Source organism: Rhinopithecus roxellana, chromosome 5 (assembly GCF_007565055.1).
Source record: "Rhinopithecus roxellana isolate Shanxi Qingling chromosome 5, ASM756505v1, whole genome shotgun sequence".
Classification (NCBI taxonomy): domain Eukaryota; kingdom Metazoa; phylum Chordata; class Mammalia; order Primates; family Cercopithecidae; genus Rhinopithecus; species Rhinopithecus roxellana.
In genome coordinates this window covers 111,866,706-111,890,414 of record NC_044553.1, presented here as the reverse complement: position 1 = coordinate 111,890,414, position 23,709 = coordinate 111,866,706, and the positions used below count along the sequence as shown (strand labels likewise).

Genomic DNA, 23,709 nt, shown 5'->3' with positions numbered 1-23,709 from the left:
GTATCAACCAATGAGAGGCAAGCTGGCACTTAACACTGAGCTCTCAAAAAAATGAAAAAGCAAAGCCACTTGTCTCTCATACCAGCTCAATTTTAATTTTAAAGTGACAAATGTACAGGTGGAATAAGATTTTAAGCAACACCCTCCAAATTCCTCTTACATGACAAGAAGGAGCTGAATGTAATTTTACTCCATCACCAACAAAACAGTAGTTCTTTAGCAATAATTAGGAAGTCACAGCACAGAAACAACACCCCGAAGTTGTGGTCCATTTACAAATAGATTTTTCACTTAGGCTTCGTTGGAAGAAGTGATTTTATATCTATCCTGACCCATGGTCAAAGTGGGCATAGGTGGGCTGTTTCTATACTTTGAGCAAATTATGCCTCACTAGCTAACAATGTTCTGCAGGAACCTGGTCCGTGCAGCTGGTTCACCCTACTTCTGCATGGTCTGATCTGCTTTTTGCCCCTCCTAAGGAAGATCCCTGGTCTGAGTGAAACTCTAAGGTGCCATGTAACCAAATAAGGGTAGGGTAGATCTGACAGGTGGCCTCTGCTTTAACCCAGCAGCTTACAAGTTTTTTGTGACTTGGGGGCAAGAAATAAGCAGTAATGGCTAAAGACTGAGGTAACCCTAAGTTCGAATTGTAGTCTACCTGTCAGGAATAAAATGACTGATATCCCTCCAAACAAGCTATAATTTACAGTAGTAGTCCATACAAACTGTAATCCACAGTGGAACTCAGAGCAGTTCTTACCAAAACATCACTTGAGCAGGAAGCCCTTTGTAATATGACTGTGCAATGAGAGGAACAATCCTTTGGAAGGGAGCTGAATCTGGGAGAATGAGGTGGAAAACACTGGGGAGTTCTATGCCTTTGCAGACCCTCAAGTCACCCCAGATTACTGGTCAGAGAAGCTGGCTGTGCCATGGGCCAAACCAGCAGCATTCTCCCTCGGCTTCCGTTGCTGCACTGAGGCTGCCGAGGACACAGAAGGATTTAGTTTTCTTTACAAGTAAGCACTTTGGTGGGAAAGCATTGCAAAAGTTGTCAACAGAAAATCATTAAAACCATGAAGAACAAGGTGTGAGGGTCACAGGCAAACAGTTATCAGCATATGATTCAAAACACTGGTTTGTCCTCACCACAGAGCTTGGAAGGTTCAGAAAACTTCCAAGAGAGATGATCAGACACACTCACATTCCATCCACTGAAGGGCACAGAACAGTAGGAACTAAGTTGGCCCTGTTAAGCAGGCACAGGCAGCCATGTCCGATCCATGGATGTGCTTTTGTTCTTTAAGAGGATCATCTAGAATCCTCAGAAATGTTATCTTAGCAGCCCTGAGATCATGCCCTCAATAACTCTGCCAAGGGAGGGGGGAGAAACCACAGACCTAGAGATGGGCCAGGATGCCCACTTTGTGCCTTGGGGTTTGCTAGGGGCTGAGCTGCTAACTGGGCTGTGCTTTATTGGTGACACTGAATTAAGGCAAAGCCACTAGAAGCACAAAGTGTTGGTGCAATTACTGACATCTCAAAAAGTATATCCTGAAAATAGAAATGAACAGATTCCATATACAGACTAGAGATGATTTACACTTAAAACATTTAAATATAAATTAAGCTATAACTTAAGTTACAACCAAAATAAAAACCAAAAAGACACTCAGCAATTACGAATGCTGAACACGTACACAGGACATCCCAAACATGAGGCCATTAAAGCGATCCATTTTCATTGTGCCAACTTTACATTCATCATGTGCTAGTCCGGCAGGGCCACGCAGCCCCGCACCACGTCATGCTGTCTGGCACTGCACTCCAGCCCGGGGCCCGTCTTCGTCCTCCTCGTAGGCCTCCCTGTGCTGACGCCAGTTCTGCTCATTGGGACAAAACTCCTTCAGCTCCACTTGATCCATGTCATCCGTAATCCTCACTTTCTGTCGAGGAGGCAGTAAAGCTTCCAGCTGAGGAAGCTTTTCCAGAGAAAGCCAGTGTTTTTCAGGAAAGATTACCTGTAAAGGGTGAGGTGGGAAAGAAAGGTGGCTGTTTATTCCCCTTCCAATTAAGGCATTTAATAATATGTCCACGACAAACACAGTGAACTTACTAAAAATTGTATGATCAGAATCCCTTTTTCCAGGGGTGCTTTGTAGATGGGCATTCCTTCATCACGCACACATTTCAGGTCCCCGTGCTTTATCACCTCACCTGCCAGAGAAAGGGTCAATTATGAAGCAGAAAGGCAGAGGGGCCTGCAGAGGTCGTTCTCCCTCACGGGAGAACCCGAGGCAGGTCCTAGCACCCCGTGGCACTGCGCAAAAGAAGTGTGGCATCTGACTGGAAAGGTGGCCCCAATCCCAGGTATCCTTGTCAGGTACTGCCTGGGGGTGGGGCTCGGGCTGGGACTCTGGCCCATGCTCCCCCGGCCCATGCTCTGGGCTCCAGCAGTGTGTCAAGGGGGCAACATCACAGGTAGGTTTGAAACAAGTGAACCAGAAGTCATGACACCCAAGTCTGCATAAAATAGGGCCAACAACCATCACTCTGCCCCTTCGTGGGGTGACAGGTATCCCTACCACAAGGGGAACAGGAATGCTCCTCACAGACAGGAAGAAGCCTCAAGAGTCCAACCAGTCCTCTGCCTGGCATAAAAACTGGCTCCTGGCCACCTGTAGGTGACACCCAGGTTCCTTGGTAGGGAGCTCACTAGGTGGCTTGGTCACAGGCAATCTCCTTCATGGTCAAAATGCACTTCCATACACGCTGCTGAGCTGGAGTCACCCTCCCGGCTGGCACCCGCTGGGTCTTACAGCTACGTGACTTTGCAAGGCATCAGGGGAGTTCAGACCCCAAGAACTCTGAGGCATTCTCCCAAGTCAGAAACTTCCCTCTAAGCATGGAAAAGGAAAGGGACAAAAGGGTTTCTGATAAAGTATACTCTTCAGCTCGGCGATGAATATGGACAAAGACAAAGAAATGTTTGGAAAAAATGGGGGAGATGGTAGAGGGGAATCAAAACAATTTATTCAGCAGTCCACGTCCATATGGAACTATCTAGAAAGTGAGCTAGCTCTCTCTTCAAGAGGAAATCTTTAAACAGCAGGTTTTAAAAATAAAGTAAGCCAATGACTATCCTTGAGGTTCATTCATGGGCAGGGCTGTGGCTCAGACATGGCCTTCAGAGCCTACTGACTGTGCAGGACAGCAACCCCTTAGCTAAACTGCTCCAGATTGCTGGCTTTTTGTGTTCCTGTTTATTCTTTTTCTGAAATACAGTCATGGCCAGGCGTGGTGGCTCACGCCTGTAATCCTAGCACTTTGGGAGGCCGAGGCCGGCGGATCACGAGGTCAGGAGTTCGAGACCAGCCTGACTAACATAGTGAAACCCCCATCTCTACTAAAAAAAAAATAGAAAAATTAGCTGGGCATGATGGGGTGTTCCTGTAATCCCAGCTACTCAGGAGGCTGAGGCAGGAGAATGGTGTGAACCCGGGAGGCAGAGCTTACAGTGAACCAAGATTGTGCCACTGCACTCCAGCCTGGACAATAGAGCAAAACTCCGTCTCGAAAAAAAAAAGAAAAAAGAAATACAGTCATGCACAGCATAGTGACCTTTCAGTCAACAACATTTATGAAGATGGTTGCAAAGATTACACCAAACTTTTACTGCACCTTTCCTACGTTCAGATACCCACATACTCAGCATCGTATTACAACTGCCAACAGTATTCAGTACAGCAACCTGCTATGCAGGTTTTGGCCCAGGAGCAACAGGCTATGCCACACAGCCTAGGGTGTAGCAGCCTACGCCGTCTAGGTCTGTGCGAGTATATTCTATGATGTTCACACCACGACAACATCGCCAAACAATTCATTTCTCAGAACGTAGCCCCATCATTAAGTGACATATGACTGGTTTTTCTGTCTCCCCATTCCTATCAGGTGTCACTTCTTGCTGCTCTCAAGCTCTACTCCCCATGCTTCTGCTTCTAGCTTACTGGGAGGTGGGAAACTGACCAAGCGTGGAAAACTACAGGTAGAAGACCACCACAATTTCGGCTCTCCCGGCAGGTAAATACCCGCCTGCAGGCAGGGCCATCACACCCTTGTGTGGCTCCAAAATCACTTTTTTAGTTAATCCAATCCTCAGCAATGCTCGTAACAGGCTAAAGGGCTCTAGGGAAGAAGGCATTTCAACAACAGAAGAGAGGAGGAAGAGGGAGGAGAGAAGATGGAGAAACAAGAAATAAGCCAACACAAAAGAGGGGTGAAGAAAAAAGGAGAGGGTGCAAAAGGGAACAAAGTAAAAGCAAAAAGAAAACAAAAAGGAAAACAAATCCCCAAAGAACTCTCCAATGGCAGGTTTCCTGGATGCTCCACCCTTCCTTCTTATAATAAAGAAGGAAATAGGTTTCTTAGGATTTGCCACTTCCTTCCCTCTGGGGCTTTTTCTCCACCACCCTCACTCCATTTGGCTCCCGGTTCCCTAGACTGGGGTCAACGGAGGCAGCAAGGAACACTGGGCTCTGACCCCTGGCAGGGCCCAAGCCTCAAACAGTCCACCCCTGGACAGGATGGTCTTTCCCAAAGAAGTTACATACAGATGCCGCCCAGCCCCGGCTCAGGAGGGCTAGGATCTGGGCTGTGACCATGTAAGGGTGTCTTGGACACAATGCCAGGGTGTTGAGCTCACAACCAGTGGTCTGGGGCTTCATGTAAACTGTGATCTTCAAACTCCTTCTCGAGGGAAGAAATGGGTGCCTTGGGAGGTCTACGGAAGCCTAAGGGTAGGTGTTTTATTTTAAATTTTCATGCAAATTTTGCATTATACTGCAGTGCTTCCCCCAATCCTTGATTATGTATTAAAACACACGCAAGTCTGGGCAACATGGCAAAACCCCATCTCTACAAAAAATATAAAAATTAGATGGGCATGGTAGCATGTGGCTGTAGCACCAGCTACTTGGGAGGCCGAGGTGGAGGTTACAGTGAGCTGAGATCACGCCACTGCACTTCAGTCTGTATGACAGAGCGAGACCCTTGTCTCAAAAAATAAATGAACAGATTTTAAAAATAAATAAAAACAGACACAGAGCAAATGACAAACCAAATGGGGTAAAATGTTAACATCAGACAAATCATGTATGGGTGGACCTCGGACTATTTTTGTATTTACAACTTTTTGTAAGCTTGAAATTGTTTCCAAATAAGTTTATTTTAAAATCCCAAAAACTGATCAAGGCTTGGATATATAATTCTGCTTCCTATTATCCCCAGGAAAGGAGGAAGCTGAAAGAATCCAAGAGAGGAAAGAGAAAAAGAGCACAAGGCTGGGAAGAGGAAAGCAGGCAAGGAAGGGAAGGGGGAGAGGGACAGGGAGGGAACAGAAGCCCAGGCCTCAGTCACCCCACTGGACTTGAGTCTTATCTCCAGCTGCCACTGCCCTGGGGGCAGGCTTATTGGCTGGTTACCTCCCTGCCTGCCCTGAACCTACCCCTTTTGCCCCAAACCTCAAATGGCCATAGTAAAAGGTAATCCCAGCCCCACGACCAGTGAGGGGACTACAGCAACACTGCAAATGGCTGGTGCTGGGGCCCAGGCTGCTTCAGTGGCATAGCCACCACCACACCCATCCAGACATTCTTTGCTATGCACAGCTGACCTTAGTGCTATTCAGAAGCAGCTTCAAGTCAAGGTCTCTGGCCTGGCCTCTCTCCTTTCTCAGCCCCTTCTAGGCAGGTGCTCTGGTGCCCACACAGACCCTCACTGCAGTGAACACAGAAGCCCTCCTGGGAGATGAGTCCCCTAGTGTCTACAAGGGAGTTGGGGGCTGAGCTCAGGCCCTCAGGAACCCTTTCAGCCCAGAGGCATCTCCCTCTGGCTCCCATGGGTGTGTGCAGACCAGCAATTCCTGTGGAAACCTCCAAGGATAAGCTGATAGGCAAAGTCTTTCTTACAGGAAAATTCTACTTTAAAATGTAACTCATGTAATGAACCACAGAGGCTACAGGAACATGTGGATGAATCAGCACAAATCACCACTTGATAAGAAAAACACCACCTATTAAGCTGTTTTCTTATACAAAAATAAATTTTTAAAAATTTAAGTTTAATTGGCAGACTTCATCTAAAATTTCAGAGCCCCAAGATTCTTATTTGAGACTTTTCCCCTCAACCGAATATTTTTCTAGGAGAATATAAAAGGACTTTATAAATTATCCAGAGTCATTAGGGATAACTTTAAATTTAGAGAAAATCACGTCATACTAATTTGTGTAACAGAATTTGACTTTCAATGTGAAATCAGGTGAACTATTCCCAACACAAATAAGAAATACTCAAAGCAACAGATGCCCTAAACACCTGGCTTGATCATTACCCATTTTATGCATGGGACAAAGGATTACATGCACCCCATCAATATGTAAAATATTATGTAGCAATAAAAAAATCAGGCTAACTTGCCAGAATTATGCCAAACATACAGAACGTCAATGGAAACACACATTTAAAACTTTACCTGATTTGGATGTAATGACAAGAATTCGATTGTCCAATGTTTTTATCGTCTTCTTGAAGCCACAAAGAGCTTCAGAAAGCTGAATTTTCATTTTCATGATCAAGTCATGGCCTCGTCTCTGAAAGACACTATGATCCTTCTGATCAAGCACAATTATGACATCACCAGGCTCCAGCTCAGGCTCCTGATCTCCTTCTCCATGAAATAGTATCTTTTGCCCATCTTTCATACCTATGAAACATCATCCCTTTCTGATTAGCCATTTCTCATACAAACCATGCTTCCTTAAAGCTTTTGAAGAAGGAACAGAGTCCTTCAGGGGTTCTTTATTCATCAAGCCTCCTAACTTCATGCAGGCACAAGGCAGGGAGGGGTGGCTAGGACGGCCAATGAGAAAAGAGGTCCCACTTCCCTTGGCATACTGTGGGGCCAAGCCCAGCATTACAGGGAGGGGGATGCGGCTCTACATCCCAGGTTTCCACAGCACTCCCTTCCCCGGGCCTGTGATGCCACACTGCCAGCATGGGGTCACCACCCACTTCCCGGGGCACAGGGTGCATGACTCAGGACTGATGGGGGTCAGCCAGCCCTGTCCTTTTCTAATAAGTCATTATGCACACTCAAGGCACAGGGTTCAGGCATGTTTAAACAGTAAGTCCTTTAATAACACCTGTGTCGGTTTGGGTGTTAATTCTTTTACTTTTGGTCTCGTATCTGATCTAGGATATATTCACTGGATTGGAAAGCCACAGAATCATCAGGGAATACTTGGAGGACAGCTAAAATGGAAAAAGGCCTTAAAATGATAGCATCAGGCAAAATGAATAGCAGGAGAAGGTGCTGTATTTGGGGGAATCTGATGCACCAGATGGGGAAATGTGGAGAGAAAGGGAACACGCAGCCACAAACACTTACACAAGCCCTTACGGCCAATGAGCATTGGAAGCGACCAGGAAGGCACTCCTATAGATTCTAGAGGAATGGCTTGAGAATGTCAGGAGATGGCAACTAACCAAAACCAAGGCCAAGGAAGACTTTCAGAGCATTAGAAAATCTCATAAAGAGGCTGTCTGTTATCTCAAGGAAGTAAACCTCAGCAAGAACACTTTGGCAGGTGACATGGAATGGAAATAAGGCCAGGAAGGGTGGAGAGAAGATGACTGGGAAACAAGAGGAATTCATGGCACACCCAATACATGTTGTGATACAGCTCACTTCCCTGACATCTAGCCTGTGTATCCCACGATTAGCGTCCAGTCAGCATTTCCAGCCAGTGTGGAGCACCAGCTCTGCGCAGCCTCACCTTTTTCAACATGTACCTCGATAATCTTCTTCTCACGGATCACCTTGGCACCGCTGCAGCTCTCGCAGCGGTCCTTGGGGTTGATGCGCTCGCCCTGGCCCTTGCACTCAACGCACACGGTCTGGATCTGCTGCACCATGCCTGGCCCGATCTGCTGGATGTGGATCTGCATCCCCCGCCCCTTGCACAGCGGGCACTTCTCCACCGATCCCTTCTTCCCGCCAACACCTGCAGGGTCGGGGGAGGCAGGAGTGAGGGCCATGCTCTGCCCTTACCAGTGTCCCTGCTGGGCGCCACAGCAGAAGGGTAGGGAACCCTCACATCGGACATTGGGCTTAGAATTCTATTTACAATCAAAAAACAATGCGGAAGAGCCTGGAGGAGTCCAGCCAAGCAGATAACATCCAGATGTTAACATCTGACCTCAAATATGTGTGATTTTGGCTGCATCAATCCAAATTTATTACTTTAGCTTCATCAAATGTGTTTTCTTCCACCCCAGGTGGAACCTGCATAGGCCCACAGATGAATGAGGAGGCTGGGGCTGTGGAGATCTAGAGAACAAAAGCTCTGTCACTAGCAGCAGCTACCCAGCTCAGCCAATTCTCTCTGTGGGACAATGTGAGGCTGGAGTAACCAGACATGGCTTTTCTTGAAAACTCAGATTTTAAAAAAATTACAATAATTATATGTACATTTAAGTCAGGGGTCAAGAAACCATGGCCGGACTGCTTGGGCTTGTAAATAAAGCTTTACTGGAACACAGGCATGTCCATTCATTTATGTAATATGATGGCGGAGTGAACTAGTTACAAAAGACTCCATGGCCCGGAAAGCCTACAATCTGGCTCTTTACAGAAAAAGTCTGCCAGCCAAACCCCCTAGATGAGGTCAAGTGTCTGATTTTTAATTTTTAGAAATAGTTGTCAACATGTCAAATAGAGGTGCAGCCCAAAGAAAACATTCATTCAGGCAAAGAGATGTGGTCCTCAGGCCACCTGGGTTGTAATCTCTGCTTGACCCTTGCATTTGAAATAAGATAACTTATTTTCCCTGAACTAAAACAAGCATTGTTTCTGAATCTAAGGGATCAGAACTGTGAGGTTCAGTCAAAACTTAATTTTTACCTTCACATTTCTCACAAATTACATTTTTCTGGAGGGCCAATTTCTTCGTGACTCCATTATATAAATCTTCAAGAGTTACAGATAACTGGTGTACAACATTCTTGCCTTAGCAAGGGAGAAAAAAAATTAGTGGTGTTGAATGAAATATACCACTGTATTAAATAGCACCCATATGACCCTTAGTTGTATGAAATCTCCAGAGATTCAAGACTGTGGCTGGGTCATGCACTCCCTTCCCTGCAGGAAGCAATGCTTCTATTACCCCAGCCCATCCTTCTGGCCCTCAGCCAATAACAAGAGCTAATACCCTCTCTAGCTATGAGCTAATTAACCATTTATAGAGGCCAACAAAAAGACTTTCCACCTTTATTTTTGGAGAACAAATCTGAGGACAGGGAGAGCACTAATTGAGAAACCGAAAGCAGTATGAACCCACGAAGTTGGTTAAGTTTCCCCATGAAAGGAGTTCTTTCTATACATAAATCTGTGACAGCCAGAGTCTCTGGATCTTTCACTGAAACTCTTCCTTGGGCATAAAGCACTTTACTTTCTGAGCCCTTCTGTAACTGGTGGCCAAATGGGAATTCTTTCCTCTGCCAAAATCTTGCTTCTGCACTCAGGACGGTGGGTGTTTGGTCCTCAGGGTGGGGGTGTGCTCCAGCACCTGCCAGCCTGTCAAGACTGACAGCATCAAGACCCTCCCTGCTGCCCGTGGAGCTCCTGCAGTCACTGAGACGAGCTGTCCTGGTTTACTGGCTGCCAACTTTGAGAGATGACTTAATTAAGGGCATGAAGTTTTTCATCTCAAGCCAGTGAGGGAGCTGGACAAGAGAATATCCAAAGTTTTAATCACATCCACACCATCAATTATATGAGCAGGCAATATGCTCAAAGGACAGGGGAAGAAGGATTTTTCCCTAATAAACACTTTGTGATTTTCAGCACTCTGTGTTCACAGAATTGACACCCAAGCTTTTTAAAGCTCAAAGTCAATTACAATGTGATAACAGGTGCTGCTTCATTTATCTAGGGGTCTCTCAAAAACCACACTTCTTAAACCCCAAGGCAGAGCTCATCTCTTCTGACTTTATCCAGAATTATAATAAGCCTGCTTAATTTTCTGGTTTCAAGATTCAAAGCAGCCTGACAACAGTAAACTAAACAGGGGGAATGGGAACTAGTCTATTAGCAACTACTAACATTAGCAACTACTAACAACAGAGGTAACAGCCTGTAGCCTGGCAGAAGGTGAGATGCAGAAAAATTAGGAAGAGCAAACCTCGAAAGTCAAAACAGTGGCCTGGGGGCACTGAGCTAAGGGCTAAGTTCCTCATTCACCTGGGGATGAAGTTGCTACTACTCATAATGCATTCTGAAAAGAAAGGCAGGTCATTTACAAAGATTTCAAAACACAAAGAGGTAAAATTTGTTACCTAAAAAATCCCCTGAGCAGGCTGGGAAATGAGGCCATACTGAACATGGCAAGGGTACCCACCTAGAATTAGACAGCCTGCAGCCCAGGCCCAGGTCAGGGAAAATGGAAGGCCACAAAGGGAGGGTGGGCAAGAGGGGAAAGGAACACTCTCGGTAAAGGATCCCTGACAACCACAGGAGGCGTCATTTACATCCCTCAACACACTCTGGTGCCTGACCCCAACAACAGAGGAAAAGAAGGCACGATGAACTTGACCTTCCTCTTTTCTATCCACCACTCCATTCGCTCCTTCATATAGTATTGGAGGATGTCAGATAATTACTAAATTTACCAGGAGTTTCCAGGTAGCCTGAGCACTAGACAAGTGATAAACTCTAAAGTTAATGATCCCAAAACATGGCAACTGTACCTTGTTTTTTTTTTTTTTTTTTTTTTTTTTTTTTTTTTTGTCTGTCTGGTTTTTTTTTGTTTGTTTTGTTTTTTTTTTTTTTTGAGACGGAGTCTTGCTCTGTCGCCCGGGCTGGAGTGCAGTGGCCGGATCTCAGCTCACTGCAAGCTCTGCCTCCCGGGTTTTACGCCATTCTCCTGCCTCAGCCTCCGGAGTAGCTGGGACTATAGGCGCCCGCCACCTCGCCCGGCTAGTTTTTTTGTATTTTTTAGTAGAGACGGGGTTTCACCATGTTAGCCAGGATGGTCTCGATCTCCTGACCTTGTGATCCGCCCGTCTCGGCCTCCCAAAGTGCTGGGATTACAGGCGTGAGCCACCGCGCCTGGCCTTGTCTGTCTGTTTTTTTAAGACAGGGCCCCCACCCTGTCATGCAGGCTGGATTGCTCACTGCAGCCTTGACTTCCTGGGCTCAAGTCATCCTCCTGCCTCAGCCTCTCAAGAAGTAGCTGAGACTACAGGCATGAGTCACCAGGCCTGGCTAATTTTTTTATTTTTATTTTTTTGAGATGGGGGGGGTCTCACTATGTTGCCCCGGTTGGTCTTGAAATCCTGGCCTAAAACGATCCTCCCACCTTGGCCTCCCAAAGTGCTGAGATTACAGACATGAACCACTGCACCTGGTCCAATCATATCCTTTTAAAGCACGATCTATCCTGATTCCAAAAACACGTACAATTGTGGAAACCATACAACTTATTTATGTTTCTTTAAAAGCATTTACCTCTTCTCTCTCTAGCCATCCGTCCACCACCACCAAAGAACATGTCAAAGATGTCCATGGGTGAAGAGAAGCTGGGGCTGCCTGAGCCTCCTTCTTTAATTGCCTGCTCTCCGCCTTGGTCATAAATATCCCTTTTCTTTGGATCTGAAAGCACTTCATATGCCTGGGATATGAGTTTAAACTTTAAAAGAAAGAGAGAGAGAGAGAGATTTTTAAAAAGAGAGAGGTTTCAGTTGTTTTGTTAAGCAAACCCGCCATATAAACATACAAAGTAATAGAGGTATTCTGCCCCCAAACCCTTGAACTAGCCAGTCTATACATCCTCTACCTGGAACCTGACTTGCCTGTCTACTTACTCCTTTGGTAAAGTGGGAAACACAGGGCAAACATATTAAGGGACTGGTGAAAGGGACATGACAAGAATAAGGAAGAGAAGGCAGTAGAGAAGGAAAGTTTCTCCCTAACCTGGCTGCACCAGACAGGAAGTCGAGTCCAGCTAGGATACCATGAGATAGTGCCAGGGCTGAATCTCTAACCAGATAAAGCTAGGACTCTGGGCACTACCACTGGCTCACCTCCTCATGGGAATGATTTCATTAGTTTACTAGCATGAAATTCAACTACAGGCATCTGTGAGCACCTAACCACGTGCCAGACATTGTATACAAACCTATACTCCTGATCCTCCCCCAAAAGCCCCATCCTGCCCATAGTCTTCCCCATATCACAGTTATTGGCAATGCCAATCTCACCTTTCAACAAATTCCACTGACGCTACCTTCACATTTGCATCCCCAGTACCCTAAGACACACACAATATCCCATGTGTAGCATTCCTGCCAAAGAGTTACCACTGGAACCCAATTGTATGAAAGAATCAGAAAAGCCAAATTGAGATATACTCTAAAATTAAAAGATAGGAATGCATACAATGTGTGATCCTGGATTAGATCCTGCACTGGGGGGAAAAATGGCTACAAAGGACATTATTGGAACAACGGGAGAAATGTGAATCTTTGTTCTCAATGTTAAACTTCTTGAATTTGATAACTGCACTATGGTTATGTACAAGGATGTCCTGTGCCTAAGAGAAACATGCAGCACTTAGGGCTGAAAGGTTACACTACAGGTAGCTTCCTCCCAAAACCTTTAGCCAACAGTAATAATAATAATAATAGATAAAACAAATGTGACAATTTATTTACAACTGGTAAAGCTAGGTGAAGAATACATAGGTGTTCATTGTACCACTCATGTTTTCTGCAGGTATACGGAAATTTTAAAAATAAAATCGGAATGCTAAAACATGCAAGATCTGTTCTTTCTCACCACACCACATCCACTCTGGCAGAAGGCACCATCTCAGGCCTGGACTACTGAAGTGGCCTCCTCCCTGGTCTTCCATGTTCCCTTGCCCCAGCTTTCAGTGTGTTCTCCATTCGAGCCTACTAACTGGGTCAATCCTCTGCTCAAACCTCTACAAGGCGGCCCATGTCACTGGGAGTAAAAGCCAGTCCTAACTTTCATCTATAAGCCCAACCTGGTACCTCTACTTTCCTCTCCTCCTGTGCGTCCCCACCCCAATTCTGTGCCAGCTTCACCAGGCTCCCTGCTGTTCCTCAATTCTGCAGCCTGAGCCTCAGAGGCACCTCGGCCTGGTGTGGCCTCCCCACTCACCTCTTTCCAGCCTTAGCTCACAGACCACCTTCTCAGGGATGCCTCCTGGTGATCCAGCTTTAACACTGCAAACCCACCTCAGACCCTCCCACCCCCCACCCCTGCTGCATATTTCTCCACAGCATTAACCACCTTCCAACAAGCTGTATCATCTATTGCTTAGCTTATGTAGCCCCCACTGCAACATAAGCTCCGTGAAGATGGGGGGTTTTGTCCACTGCTGTCTAACTGAGCCTGGAACCATGCCTGGCATGTAGAAGGCACTTGGTAAATACCTGTTAGATGAATGGTTCGATTCTGGGAACTCAGACATAAATAAATGAGGTATGGTCTTGGCCCTCCAGAGGCTACAGTTTAGTCAGAGAGACATATATGGATATATAGATATACAGATCTTATAATGCAGCTGGCTTCACAAAATACTCAGGGAAAAAAAGTGCCATGAAATAAGGAATCTGAGAGACAGAACAAGGGAATTTGAGGCATTAATTCCTTTTTTCCACAAATCCCTGATTGAAATCTAATAAGTAACTAATAATAATAATAGCTAATAAAGAATAGCTAAAAAACTGTACAATTTAGAAAAGTATTAAAAAGACGTCAGCATCATATATAAGTCAGCTAGATCTTTCGATATGTTAATTCTCATGCCATTTCTGCGAAGAAGTAAGTACCATTCACTACTACCCCTTTCCTCAGCAGAAAACCTGAGATACGGTGTAAGGATTGGGTGCCTGGTACAGATCAGAAAGCATCTAGGCCAGGCTGCCCCTAGAGAGTTTCTGCATCTATCTGCAGGTCAGGACTAGGTAAATAAGCTTCATGGGAATGTCCACTGGAAACACTCACCAAATACCCTGGATACTCACATGACATTTATACTTAGAATTATCTAAGAACGGAAAAGGAGTACCCAGTTGCTTGGGACATTCAGTCAGAGGCCAGACCTCACATGGGATGGGGGTTCCAACTACCAGTAGCGAGTCCATCCTCTAGGGTCCCAGGACTCCAAAGTCTAATTCAGTTCCCATCCTGGACCCCCTTCTCCCAGTGGGAGACAAGTGCTATGACCAGCCTGCCTTTCAGGCCATGATCATTTGTCACAGAATCTTAACAGGATTACTATATAGCTGAGGGGAAAATGGCTTTGAAGACTATGTAACAACTTGAGAAAAGTACTTATAATAAAATATTAAGTGGAAACAAGAAAACAAAATGTCTATGTATCAGGATGGCCATGTATGATCATCCTGGGGAAAGCCTGGAAAGAAGCATAGAGTGGTTAGGATAATGTGTACTTGGTAGGTTTTCCTCTGTGTTCTAAAATTTTCTGCACCGTTTGCTATCTTTTGATTTTTTTTTTTTTTTTTTTTTTTTTTGAGACGGAGTCTTGCTCTGTCGCCCCGGCTGGAGTGCAGTGGTCGGATCTCAGCTCACTGCAAGCTCCGCCTCCCGGGTTTACGCCATTCTCCTGCCTCAGCCTCCGAAGTAGCTGGGACTACAGGCGCCCGCCACCTCGCCCGGCTAGTTTTTTGTATTTTTTTTAGTAGAGACGGGGTTTCACCGTGTTAGCCAGGATGGTCTCGATCTCCTGACCTCGTGATCCACCCGTCTCGGCCTCCCAAAGTGCTGGGATTACAGGCTTGAGCCACCGCGCCCGGCCTATCTTTTGATTTTTGAACTTGAAAATCTATCATTCAAACTAAAAGTTACAATGAAATTGACCAAAAGATCAAACTCATCTCAACAGGGTAATAGCCAAGAATATACCCCACATCATTGCCCCTGAAAGGAACTATCTTGGTGACCCACTACCTACCACCCATGCGTCTTGCAAAAAAAAACCAGCCGCAGATAAGTACAGACTCCATACAGAGTCCCCGACAAACACAAGCTGCCCCAACGCTTAGCAACAGGGGACAACAGGGCAAAAAACAAAGACCAACACCCCAACGGCCTTCTCAGTTGTCCCAGCAAGGGCTAAAGAACTGGCATATTCTATTTTTGAAGACACATTAATAATACAGTGACAAACTTAGGAGGAAAAAAAATTTAAATGTTCTGCCTGTGATAAAGTGGAAAAGAACTGCACAGACTCACATACACACTCACAAAAGGGCTGCACAGTACACCCAGCACACAGTGGGGACCAGAAGAGGGGGTATTTGTTGAATGAATGAACAAATGAACGAATGAGCTCTCTCTGGGGAACTTTACAGCAGTTTCTATAAATTGTGTCCCCAGTCTCCTCATCCTCTTTGATTCCCAATCTAAATTGCCACTCTCCTTCCAATATTCCCTCACTGCAATTTCCCTTCCAATTTGTGCCTTTATAGAGCCCTCTTCTCCTACATACAATTTTTTAAAGTGCATTTACTCAGCCAGCTAACAAACATTTTAGCACCTACCCTGCACAGCTAGCTACTCACCCCGTAAGTGGCCATGGGGGCACAGTCACTGCCCTGCTTATATTATGGCAGAGAATACAGTTATCAAACAAGTAATCACCTTTAAAGGAATACAGTTAATCAAACAAGTAATCACCATTAAAGTAGGATGCATGTTGGGCCTGTGGTTCAGTCTACGAGGCAGAGGCAGCCTCCTGGAAGATGTTTTAGCTGAGAACTAAGGAGTTTTATCCCCTTCCGTGAAGGCAGGGGAAGGAAAGTATTCCTGGCAACAGGCACATCACAGAATCCCTCCCTCCAAGCTGAGATGGGCTTGCCAGACCTCACTGCCAAGGGCCTCATTTATGCGACACTAACTCAGTGCCTGGCTATAAATAAATATTAGTTTAAAACAAACCAAACAACCTGCCCAGACAGGTATTGACAGGGTGAAACCTACATATATGTAGTACAGGTCAAGTCTAATGTTTTAAAAATAAAAGCTTCAGAACAACAAAAGCACATTCAGCTCTAACTGTACACACAGAGGCATGAACTTACTCTTCTGAGTGCTGAGATTTGACCTGAAACCAGGGTCAGAAGGCTTTCCCACATGTCTTTAGCCAGCCTGCTGAAATATGAAATTAGAAGCCTAGAAGCTCTCCTTAAACAAGACTATCAGAAGCAGACTACAATGAATGTAGGGAGCAGGTGGATGAATCACTAGCACCATGTAAAACACCAGTGCCTTTAAAAGCTACAGTAAGCCATCTAAATATAGATGAGAAAGAACGCAAGTGAGTAACAGACAAATGGTCTTACACGAAAGCATTTTAAACTTGTGACAGCCACATTCAGCACATGTGGCTAAATATAAATATTCCATCACTGTTGCCATTCAGCCAAACCGTCCTGAAGTAGCTTTCTCCAGTTTGGAATAACTAATGCAGACAGGTATTTTGATTCCAGTGTCGTTTCCAAAGGTCTTAAATGGTACATGGGTGATCAGTGTGGCTTCAAAAGTGGCCCAGGCGACACTGCTATCAGCTACTATAAAGGCCCCACCTCTCAAGACCCATGCGGGACAACCAAAGTTTTATAAGAAAATGGCAAGAAGTGAAAGGAGGAATGGGAGGGCCAGCAGCCTTTCCTTGCAACGCCTCATGCCTTCAATTCACCTATTCAGGTGGGTCATGAGCCTCTTTAGAGATAAAAAGCAAACTTTCTGTAAACAGGATGGAAAAGCTTTTAACTTCTGTCTCTAAAATGCAGAGCATTTTCAGTCTATGATTGGTACTTATGATCAACTGTGTGTCACTTGTCACCGAAAACCCAGAATATGACTACAAGCTAATGTCAGGCTGCACATGTCCATGTTCCTGTTGAATAAAGAAAATGGAATTATTCACTATCTGACACTTTTATCAGGTAGGAAGCAGGTGCACAGAATAAATCCAGCTAGTCATTCTCAAGAGAGGCACGGCGTTTGTCCAAGGCACCGGCTCAGATTAAAGACACTCATCCCTAGGGTTTATGCATCAACAGAGAACATGAGCCAGTCCTTCCCAGCAAGTACACAACTGTTTGTGCGTGCCTCAGTTTCCCGATTTCCAGGCCGCCTCTCCCACAGGAACACCAACACACCCTATGAGAACTGGGTTCAGCCCCTGCGCCTCCCTGACGCCCGAGTCCAGCGCGCACTGCAGGGGCTACCCAAACACTTGTGGAGCTAATGGAGGAATGAATGGGTTCGGCAGGGACTCGCGAGAGGCCCCAGTGCCGCACCACATGCCTCCTCCGCGGGCGAAGCGCCCTCCACCGACCGCGCCACAGGGCGCCCAGGTCTCGCGCCACCTCTGCCCTGGCCTGGCCCCCAGGCGCCTGGCGACGGCCTCCCCAACAAACGCGGCTCAAGTTTCCCACCGCCTTCAGTGCTCCTGGCTTAATAACCCTCGGCCCCTCGGGAGCCCGCCCCGCGCCCCGCGCCGCCCCGCACCTTCTCGCCCTCATCCGGGTTCTTGTCCGGGTGGTACTTGAGAGCCAGCTTCCGATAGGCCTTCTTGATCTCCTCCGGGGACGCGCTGGGCTTCACGCCCAGGATGTCATAGTACTGGGTCTCCTTCACCATCTTGTCTCTGCGGGCGGGCGGGCGAGGCCGGTCAGAGTGCCCCGGACGCCCCTGCCGGGACCCTGGCCCGCGCCCCCGCCGCCCGCCCGCGCGTCACGGTCACGGTCACCGCTGCCACCGCCCTCGCCGCTGCCGCCGCCGCCGCCGCCTGTGGCTCCCGCCCGCTCCCCGCGCTGGGCAGGCTTTCACGCTCGGCACCGCCGCACTAGAGCCACCGGCTCCTCCGCGGCGGGTTTTATTCGGCGCCGGCGGAAGCTTCCGCAAGGAGACAGTGACGCCACAAAGGCCTAGAACCTTCGCGGAGGTTCCGGGCGGCGCCGCGGCAGGTTCGCGGACCAGACCCCCGACGCCCGTCCAGCGCGGCCCAGCAGCTCACCCGGGCTTCTCGGGCGTTTGCTCCTCTGGCTGCCCGTCCGACTCCTCGGAGCTCCAGCTCTGACTGCCGCCCCGGGCCATGGCGGGGGCCGGAGAAGGCGGCTTGGGCCTGGAGGGCGCCCTCCGACGACCGTCCCGCCGCCCCGACGCCGCCCCCTTGCCCTTCTGTGGGTCCGTGGAGCCGGCTGGCTGGAGAGTAGGCGGCCTGGAGGGCTGTGTCGGCAGGAGCCCTGCGCCAAAGGGTGGGACTGGCAGAGCTGCGCCCTGCGGTCCCAACCCGGCCTCTCCCCTGGGGTGTGGTCCCTCTCTGTTCCGTCACAGCCAGGCTGCGGCCTAAGGTGTGCCTGGGATTGTTGCATTTTTAGGGGGTTGGAGTGGGTAGGGGCCCTCTGCCTCCTCATGACCGCAAGGCTGAGGTGAACCTCTGGCCATCCAGTTGAGGTACAGGGGTCCTTTGCTGGCCCCAGATGTGGACAATACCCTCTCGACTGCCCACCACTGGGAACCCTTAAGTCCCCCGAGGGTGAGCAGTGACGTCCCCAACATGTGGGCAGTGACGCCCCCCAAGTCTACCAAGGGCGGACAGTGCCCTTCTCTCCCAGAGGTGGGAAACCGCCCTCTCCCCTCTGCACATTATCAGTGAGCAAACGTCAGGGCCGGAACAGGCTGGTGGGCCCAGGGTTATGTACAGGGGGTCCCGTGGCCTGGACCCTGACAAGGCTAGGTGGCCAGGGACGCTTGCCTGGAAGAGTACAGGAATAGATCCCAACTTCCCTAGGCTGCCCCCAGCTCCCCACGGGTGCTCAGGGAGTCCAGATCACAAACTGTTGCAGAAAAGTGGGCGTGGAAAACAGGCCGCAGCGCTATCACAGAATTGCAGGCCCCTGTCCCCAGGCCTCCCTTGGCTTCTGCCAGGGGAACACTTTGTCAGGAAGGGGGTCACTGCTCACCTCCCAGAGATCCCCTGGCCTTGTTTTGGGTACTATGGCTGAAACAGGCACTACCTCTCCTCCATGTGTTCAATGGGGGCGAGAAATGACTTTTACTGTACAAGAGAAATTAAGCTGCTGTTCTTGGAGATGCTGCTTTTTTTTCTTCTTAATTGTGCCTTGTAGAGCAGAACCTTTAGGCAGAGAACTCAGACCTAGACGTCAGGAATGTTGCTTTCTGTCCAGATATTACTCTCTGAGCCTTAGCCTCTCAACAGTTTTCTTCGTCAGCAGGACATGGGCATTGCCACTTGCCTGCCTTTCTCAGAGGGCTCTTGTAGGGATCATATGGGATGATAACTGTGAAGGCATCTAGCACAGTGGGTCTCAAACCTAGCTCCTGACAGAAATCACCTGGAATCTTCTAAAAATCCCTGTGGGTTGCACTCCACACCTGTTACTTTAGAGCTTCTAGGGGTGAGGTCCAGGCATCAGTATTTTGAAAGCTCCCCAGGTGGTGCAGCCAGAGCCAAGATCCACAGGGCCACATACTTGTCCAGACTCAATCCTCGGGACCAGTGGCATTCATAAAATGGGCATGTGCAAGAGAGGGATGGCTTATAGAGCCTAGAAACATAGAATGGAGCTTTGCACTTTGGACGACAGTGAATTCTGGAACCAGTGAGACCTAGACCTAGGTTCAAATCCCAGCACTGCTACTTCTGGCTGCGGAACCTTGGGCAGGCAACCTTTCTGAGCCTCAGTTTTCTCAACCTTTTAATGAGGATATTAATTATAACTACTTCATAACTTTGTGAAACACCTGGTACGTAGTCACAATATTGATGCTTTTATTGGGAGAGGTGGGGGCTACGGTAAAGAAGCTGATAGTGATTCTTTTCTTGATGGAACCTAGCCATGCTTGTCTGAGTCCTCTTCTCAACTAGGCTTCAATCTTGGCCTATAAAGACTGAACAGAACACAGTTTCTAATAACAGCGTCACATCCTTAAGATCACCAGTTCCCAGGTTTTAGGCACCAGAGACAAGTTTCATGGTGTCACAGACAGGGTGGTGGGGATGGGCAATAATTCTATGATGAAGGCCTGGCGTGGTGGCTCACACCTGTAATCCCAGCACTTTGGGAGGCCGAGGGGGGCAGATCATTTGAGGCCAGGAGTTCAAGACCAGCCTGGCCAACTTGGTGAAACTCCATCTCTACTAAAAATACAAAAATTAGCCGGGCATGGTGGTGCTAGCCTGTAATCTCAGCTACTCAGGAGGCTGAAGCACAAGAATTGCTCAAACCCGGGAGGCGGAGGCTGCAGTGAGCCGAGATCACACCACTGCACTCCAGCCTGGGTGACAGAGCAAGACTCTGTCTCAAAAAATAAATAAATAACAATAGGATTGCCTAGTAAAATCAGCCATTTTTGGCCAGGTGCGGTGGCTCAGGCGTGTAATCCCAGCACTTTGGGAGGTCGAGGTGGGCAGATCACTTGAGCTCAGGAGTTTGAGACCAGCCTGGTCAACATGGTGAAACCCTGTCTCTACTAAAAATATAAAAATTGGCCAGGTGTGTTGGCACGGGCCTGTAATCCCAGCTACTCAGGAGGCTGAAATAGGAGAATCGCTTAAACCCAGGAGGCAGAGGTTGCAGTGAGCTGAGACTGTGCCACTGCATGCCAGCCTGTGCAACAGAGAGACTCCATCTCAAAAAAAAAAAAAAAAGGGGGGGGGGGGGATGAAACTGTTTCATCTTAGATCATCAGGCATTAGATTCTTATAAGAAGCATGCAACCTAGATCCCCCGCATGTACAGTTCACAGCAGGTTTTGAACTCCTATGAGAATCTAATGCCACTGCTTGGTTCCTAACAGGCCACAGACCAGTACTGGTCCACAGCCCAGGGGTTGGTGGCCCCTACCTAAGGTGACACTGGCCCCACTACCCCCTCTTAAAGTGCCTGCCTGAGAAAACTTAAGGCTGCCAAAATATTTACTGTTTTGTTTCATCCAACACCTGAGGATAGAGCTTCTGTCTCCCAGTCTCTTTGGGAGGATGGCATCCTAACTTTGGTAATTGGCAGCTAGCAGACACAGCTGGCCTAATGTCACTTACACTGACCAACCCTTTGTCATTTTTCACTTCCCTGATTCTGTTAAACTGCTCCTTGTCCTTCTTCATATTCCCTCATCCTCTTTTCAAAATGCCCAATTACTTTTCTTACAAATCAATGTTGAGCTCAGTTCATACTAGATTGTTTTCCCTAATGCAATAGTTATGACTGATTAAATTCTGTGCTTACAGTTTTAACTAGTGTTCAGCTTTGTTTATCTTAGACAAAGCCTCTGACAATCTAGTAGATTATTTCCCAGAATTATGCATGAGAGGATTGGAGGCATTACACAGACATTTCTTATTTTGTCAGTTACATGTTTATTTTCATGATGACCTTTTCATTACTGTAACTTTTATTAAAAGTGACATTGGCTTTCCACTCATAGTAAGCAATTTTAGATTTCCTTTTTAAATTCTTTCAAAAAAGAGTAGATACATAGTAAGTGTATGATAGTACCTGTAGTACAAGAATAAAGCAACAGTGGTGGTGCTTGAATGACAGAAATTTGAGAAATGCTGATCCAGTTCCACCATCTCATTCTGCAGTTGGGGAGATTCTTAAAGAAGCCAAATTATACAGAACAGCCATTGTCCCCTGATGCTGTGTGAGGCTTCCTTTCTGACCCAGCCTAGGAGAGTCAAAGCAAGCATGGAAGTAGGTTTTACCCAGGGAATGCTGGGATGGGGTCTTCAAGGAGTTTCCTGAAGAGGGAGAAGCCACACCTACCTGGGGAGGGGGACCAGGAAGGACTTCATGGACGAGGAGCTTGTGCCATAGTCCAGGAAGTTAGAGCTCCCTTGAGCAGCAGGAAAGGGAGGGCAGCCATGCTGAACGGACAGCAGGATAAAGGCAGAGAGCACAGTTGGATGAAGGCTGTGAGTTGGGAGGGAAACAGAGAGAGGTGTGCTAGAGCCTTGAATGCCTTGAGGAGTTGTTTGCTGTTCTGATGGGCCCTGGGGAGCTATTGAAGGTTTCAGAGCAGGACTTGCATTCTGAGAGGAGTAACTAGCAGCAGTCTTCGGGGGCTGGATGGATCTGGACCTCCTGGGAGAGGCCCGAGCTGGGCATGCAGGTTTGAGAGGCAATCCAGAGAGAGGGCTGGAAGGAAAAAGAGAACTCCAAGGAAAAGTGTTGGGGAGCACCCGCCTTTAGGAAGTGGAAAGAGGAACAGCCATCAAAGAAGCAAGAGGAGAACCCAGAAAGTGGAGAGGACCGAAATCATGCAAGGCCAGAGCAGCGAGGGGTAGAGGAGACAGTGCCTGGGTGGCAGAGAGGCTGGGAATGGGGGACGAGTACTTCAAGGGGAGGACGTCAATTTATTGGCCCCCCCAAACAGCAGTTGTCATTTCAGGCCATTGTTTTAATATTGGGAGGGATTTCCACTTGGAGAGGCCTTGCCTCTCACTGGCTGTGTGACCCTGACCCTGGGCAAATTACCTTTCTCTGAACCTCCATTTCCTCCTTTGCAAAATGAGGATAAGAACATTGCTTCACAGAATTATTTTGTACAGAAGAATGGAGACAATGCATAAAGGGCTTACCGTGTGCAGAAAGCACATGTTCTCACAGTGGAATTTATTGATTTCATCACAACAGGATTAGTGCACACCTGCAATGTGTCTGGCTCTGTGCTGGAAACCAACAGTACAGTACTAGATTAAGGTTATGCTTATCCTCAAAGAGCTCAGAGACTAGCTGTGCCTGAACATCTGACTGCAGCCACTTTGGGTGACCCCTAGCACGGGCTGATTTTGCTAGCATTCCAACCCATAGAATTTTCTAAGAACTCACACTGAAATAGTTAACCATTGCCACCTTGCTTGAACAGATAAAACCTGAGCCTCTGGCTACATTCCTGTGGGTTAGGGCCTGGTCTCTGAGAAGTCACTTCCTTCTGGAACTTGGCCTTTACCCAGAGCTGCTGCCACCAGAGGTTGGGGCTGCTCTGTTTGGGGAGAAAAAAACTAAGAAAGTGAGGGAGTGGTCATCCTGCCACGTATTTGGAATTTAGAGACAAAATTCTGAGCTCTTCTCATCAGAGCACCCATCTTTCGAGGTCCCAGAGTCCAGAGAGAAGACATCCCTCCATCCTTCCCACACATTTGTAAAGTGCCTTTCGTGTCCAGTGTTGCAAGAGGCTTTGGAGCGCACCACGGAACACATCCTGTCTCCCCCACACAGAGGACAAGAACAAATCTAGAAATAAAGCTCTAACTGTAGGAGCGAAGGAAAAGTGTCCTTTTGAATTCTGGTTGGTCAGAAGGAGGAGATGACCTTTGCATGAATCCTGGAGGTTGACAAGAAACCAGGCATGCGGGACTTGGGTTAGAGAGTTCTAGGCACAGGCAACAGCACGTGTGAAGGCCCCAAGGTGTGAAGAACCAGAAAGGAACCAGTGTTTCTGGAACAGTGATGGAGGAGGGGGATGGCCTTCAGGGCAGAGTGGGATTTTATCCTTAGGGCAGCAAAGGTGGGGGGGTGTACTTTAAAAATTTTGTTGTATATTTATTTCATAAATTTTTTTTTTTA

General features: G+C 47.5%; 1 protein-coding gene across 2 annotated transcripts; it reads right to left on the bottom strand.

The window, feature by feature from the left end:
* Window positions 1-69: 69 nt before the first annotated feature.
* On the bottom strand, window positions 70-18,424 carry DNAJA4 (DnaJ heat shock protein family (Hsp40) member A4). 2 transcript variants are annotated; one of them, XM_010378654.2, is made up of 8 exons: window positions 18,132-18,424; window positions 17,624-17,762; window positions 11,564-11,744; window positions 8,960-9,064; window positions 7,833-8,060; window positions 6,530-6,760; window positions 2,117-2,217; window positions 70-2,021 (listed from the first exon to the last, which is right to left on the bottom strand). In XM_010378654.2, exons 1-8 carry the CDS (start codon window positions 18,209-18,211, stop codon window positions 1,806-1,808), a joined length of 1,281 nt encoding a protein of 426 aa, XP_010376956.1. In that variant the 5' UTR covers window positions 18,212-18,424; the 3' UTR covers window positions 70-1,805. The 2 variants fall into 2 exon arrangements, with proteins under 2 accessions (XP_010376956.1, XP_010376957.1); XM_010378655.2 differs by lacking the exons at window positions 17,624-17,762; window positions 18,132-18,424 and adding an exon at window positions 16,189-17,571.
* Window positions 18,425-23,709: the final 5,285 nt, after the last annotated feature.